The 5,143-nt window shown below is 35.1% G+C and overlaps 1 protein-coding gene across 1 annotated transcript; it reads left to right on the forward strand.

The window, feature by feature from the left end:
• The first annotated feature begins 4,252 nt into the window (after nucleotides 1-4,252).
• LOC149558670 (uncharacterized) lies at nucleotides 4,253-4,798 on the forward strand. Its single transcript, XM_089830994.1, has one exon. The coding sequence runs from the start codon at nucleotides 4,253-4,255 to the stop codon at nucleotides 4,796-4,798; it is 546 nt and encodes a 181-aa protein (XP_089687120.1).
• The last annotated feature ends 345 nt before the right edge of the window (nucleotides 4,799-5,143 follow it).

Raw genomic sequence — 5,143 nt, forward strand, 5'->3', positions numbered from 1 at the left:
AATGATGAAAATTTATCAAAGTTTTATAGATAGGTTTAACATATTTTTTGATGGGTATAAATAGGTTTAAAATATTACATTATCATACTTTATTTACTTATCTTTGAATTATAAGATAAATATATATGAAAAAAACCTATGTTAGTAATATAAATGTCTTACACTATTTTCTAATTTATATAGGCTTGATGGTGAATTATATATTAGATTAAACAAAATTAGGTTTTCTCTATTGATAGTGGATTAAATTACATATATAGTATTGGACTTGAAATTTACATGTCTATTTTTAATTTACCTAACATAAGATTGATATAATAATTAAATAACAATATACATAGTCTATAACAATTGGCTTCTTAATTCTTTATCTACTTATGATGAAAATCGAGCATAACATGTAGTTCCGAAATGCAAATGATGGAATCTTGCAATGAGAAGATTGAAATTGATTCTAAATGGATAGAAATCCAAAGAGAGAAAGCTCGCAAAGGAAAATAGGAATACTATGCATGCCATAAAGATGAAATAGTTAGTCATAGACGTGCAAAAGGCATAGATAGATAGAGACAAAAGGATTACAATCAATAGTACTATGCGTCACATAGAGAAGCCCGAAAACAAAAGGAGTCAGAAATCACAACACCAACAGATGGAAATGCTAACTTTATGAAAGCATTAAAAAGATTTCGTCACCGAATAGACTCCCTGGCAAACTTATGAATATGTACCACATGCAAAGAATGTTATCCAAGCATGCTTTTGCAGTCATCAAGCTCCAAACCATCTTGCAGGAGATGCTTCAATGAGAAAGTGGTACATCAATTCTCACCAATGAACAACATGGACCCAGGAGAGCAACCTTTGGTGTTGAAAAGACTAACCCAAGTTGAAGAGATGCTTATTGCCAGAATCAATCTAGTACTGCAAGTCAACCATAGTTTTGGGGGACAATATAAATACAGTGGACACACAAAAAACATTGCAAAAGTACTTCCATGAAGAATATACAAATTAGATATGCTCATTATTCGAAGAGTACATACACAAGGACATCATTATGATTGTTATGTGAGTAGAAGTCATGTCATAGATGCACTACAATACAAAGTCAAACATGACCCATATTATAGTGATGTCACCATAGATGTTGAATGCTTAGCGGAAATCCTAGAAATAAGAATAGATGTTTCAAGCATGCTTCATAGCATTGAAACAGAGGAAGAGATGGTGATACCAAATAACGAGATGGAAATTGATGGAGATCTGACTAAAAATAGTGTTCCATGCACATCATCATTCATGTCTAAATTGCCAAATAAATGTCACGAGCTAGAAATTATTAAGAAAACATTGGAATTGGAGGACAATATTGATGATGTCATCAACTGGCCTGAAATAGATCCTTCTCCAATAAATGAATGCAACACTGAGGGGTTGTTGGATATGGCCTTTCCTACCCTCTTCCCAATAGGTTTTGCACAACACATGCAACCATGACTACGAGAGGTACAATTCTATGAGTATGTATTGCACTTGATGAGGTTTCATGACAATAGGTTTGGAAGGCACCCTCGGTTCTGATATTTTATCTACAATCTTATGTTGCGACATTGTAGTCAAGCCCTTGTAGTAGTTTTCACAAAGAGAAACATTGAAGAGAAGATACCAATCACCATCAAAAGTCTTCACAATTATCTAGAAAACCTTCTAGACTCAAAACTTGCCAAGAAACTCATACATTTTGAATCTTCAATCAGAGGCACAAGACCATACTGGAAAAAGTATCAATTAGAATTAACAAACATGATCAATCAACTAGGAGCACCAACCTTATTTTTCACATTAAGTGCAATAGGCACAAAGTGGCCAGATCTACAATGTTTGTTTGCACATGACACACCTATCAAAATGTGGTCAAGAAAACAACATTTGGACAACATAATAAACAATCCCCACACCACATCATTGTACTTGCATCAGTGATTCACAATATTTTGTGAAGAGGTGATTGGAAAACTTCTTGGTGCAAAGGACTATTAGTATAGATATGAATGGCAACATAGAGGGATTGCACACATACATGGATTTATTTGGCTAAAAAAATGCATCGGATATGGAAAAAATTGATACAAAAACTGATGTAGAGGTTGAAAAAGCACACAATTTTTTTGACATGTATGTATGCACTTGGAACCCTCGAGATGCAGCTCATTGAAGCAATATAGTATTTTAGGCTCAACACAACTGAGATATTCACTACAGATCATGTACATGACTATGAAGAAATTATTAACCATGTCTAGAGACACAAAATGTAAAGAGGGAACATGTTTGTGAAAGAAGGGTAAAATAATAAAGTGTCAATACAAAGCTCCATGGAAAGAACAAGATGTATCCATTCTATCATATGATAGTGATGGCATTAAAAAATATGCACTTGCACGAAACGATGGTAGGATAAACATACACAACAAAGATATGTGAAAGATCTAGAGAGCAAATATAGATTGTCAACTGGTTAGGTCACGAGCCCTTGTTCTCAAGTACATCACCAAATATGCATCTAAAGCAAGGAAAGCATCTGATACTTGTACAAATATGCTAAGAAGAATATCAACACTACAATAAGAAGACATGCTAGCCCTCACTGCATACCAAAAGTTCATAATAGATATTGTTGCAGAGCATGATATAGGGGCACAAGAAACATGTTAGATGCTCCAAAAATTGCCACTTGTCGTATGTAGTTGTACTTTTGCATCCTTGAATGTTGGACGAAAAGTATTCCAATGGATCACAAAGGAAAAGGGTGAAAGTCAAGTGCAGTCTACCTACTTGCATACCTACATTGAACGACCCCTAGAGCTTGAAACACTAAAACTTCTTGAATCTGCAAGATCGTAGATCTATTTTGCCAATCGTAAACAAAGCAAGCCGAAAAAGAGATAGGTAAAAGCCATAGTCAATGTCTACCCAAAGTTCTACAACATCCCAGATGAGGAGTCAGAGTAATTTGAAATATTCTGCTGGAGTGAGCTACTCTTATATAAACATTTCCATCATATAGAGATCGAAATAAGGCTTACAAAGAATCAATTTATTACAAATTGGAAGAAAATAAATGCAATAGGATATTTTGTATGGCATGTTAATCACATCACCTAGAACGAACCAACCTTAGAAGAAGATGAAAGCAACAGTAACACCAACATGGACAACACAATAGAGCTAAATGAATGGCAACTATTTTTAAAAATGGGGCCGTCAAGTAGTGTCAGTGTAAGTGAACTTGACATGCTCAGTAGACGGGAGTTTGATCAAAACAATAGATGGGATTTGGTTATGATACTGAAACCTTTACATGTAATTGCAACACAATTCATAAATGAAAAGAAAAAAAACTGGCAAGAGGAAGGCATGTTGTCTAACTTTGACATCCCAAGCTATGCATTGTCAACAAAGCAAGAAATTACTTTTAAAATGATTACAAACCACAAGAATCGCTCAAGTGCCAAACCACTTCACATGATCATTGAAGGGATAGCTGGTACAGGAGAATCCTACTTAATTACCTATTTACAAAATGCACTCAAGAGTGAGACACTAGAACAAGGAAGCCAATTACTCACACTAGCTCCTACAGGAGTTGCTGCATTCAACATACATGCTTTGACAATACATTCAGTGTTGAAAATACCTATTAGAGAAATGCATCTATTGCAAGGGCAGGCTTTGATAACATTCCAAGAAGCATTAAGGGACATAAAATACATTCTTATTGATGAAATGAGTTTTATAGTGGAAAAACTACTATTAAAAATAGATAGTCGACTGTGGCAAGCATTCCCCTACAATGAACCCCTGTGCTTTAGAGGAATCTCCATAATCTTAGTTGGAGACCTTGTGCAATTTCCAACTGTGATGGACAAACCTATCTACACAACACACTAGCGCTAGGTTTCTATGGGAGCAGTTCACAACAATTGTCACTTTAGAAAAAATTTTTCAACAACAAGGTGAAAGCACAACCTAGACACAATTCTGTCAAATGTTAGAGAACATACAAAATGCAGAGCCAAGGCAAGAAAATTGGCAATTGTTGATGACCCAAAGAGACAAACAAGTAACGTCATCTAAAAGAGAAGAATTTGACTGCTCAATGCCCCTATTTTCCACCAATTCTTTGGTTAGTCTACACAACAAAAAAATGCTGAAATTATTGAACTACCCTATTGCAATAAGTATCACGATGAACACCAAGAACAAAATGGACAGTGCATTTGGTGATGAAAAACTTGAGAAACAAGTGCTACTTTGTAAAGGTCAACACATAATGCTCACAACAAACATATGGACACAAGCAGGTCTTGTAAATGGATCTCTTGGTGAGGTAGTTGATATTGTGTATAGTCCTGGTTCCAAACCACCTGATATTTCAATGTATGTTATTGCAAGGATCGATAATTATACTGGACCACCATGGAACAAAGATGACCCAAAGATTGTACCCATAAGTCATGTGTCACTGGGTAGTCGAAGGCAAATACCACTCACAATGACATGGGCTATAAACATACACAAATCTCAACGTCTAACATTACAAAAGGCAACAATTGGCATTGGGAAGACAGGAAGGCAGGGGTTAAAATTCACATCTATGTCCAAAGTTAGAACATTGAATGACCTTCGCATTCAACCAATGTTCTCCTATGAGAGATACTCCAAAATGCAAGACAACTTACAGACAATCTCAAGGAAAAAAGAGGAAGCTCGATTGCAACAATGGTCTATCTAACAAATCTAAGGTAGATTACTCAACACAATGATTTTCTCATGCCACTCAATGCTACATATATATACATTCTCCTCATATGTTTGCTAAGGTCCACAATACAACACAACAATTTTCTTAGGATATGAAATTTATCATGATTTGTGCAGGTCTTCCCGGCAACTGTTCCTAAACTTTTTTTTACTATGGGAATCTTTTCTGCAAGTCTCCACAACTTATAAAACAATGTTCCACTCTTTAAGACATGCTTCCATCATATTTTGCTTTAATTAATTTATCATTTTTGCACTATATCCTCTATATGTCATGCTAGAGCAAAAATCAATGTACTCAGAGTTTCTAAAATAT

Source organism: Cupressus sempervirens, chromosome 5 (assembly GCF_028749045.1).
Source record: "Cupressus sempervirens isolate cs-2001-9-10 chromosome 5, ASM2874904v1, whole genome shotgun sequence".
Lineage (NCBI taxonomy): Eukaryota > Viridiplantae > Streptophyta > Pinopsida > Cupressales > Cupressaceae > Cupressus > Cupressus sempervirens.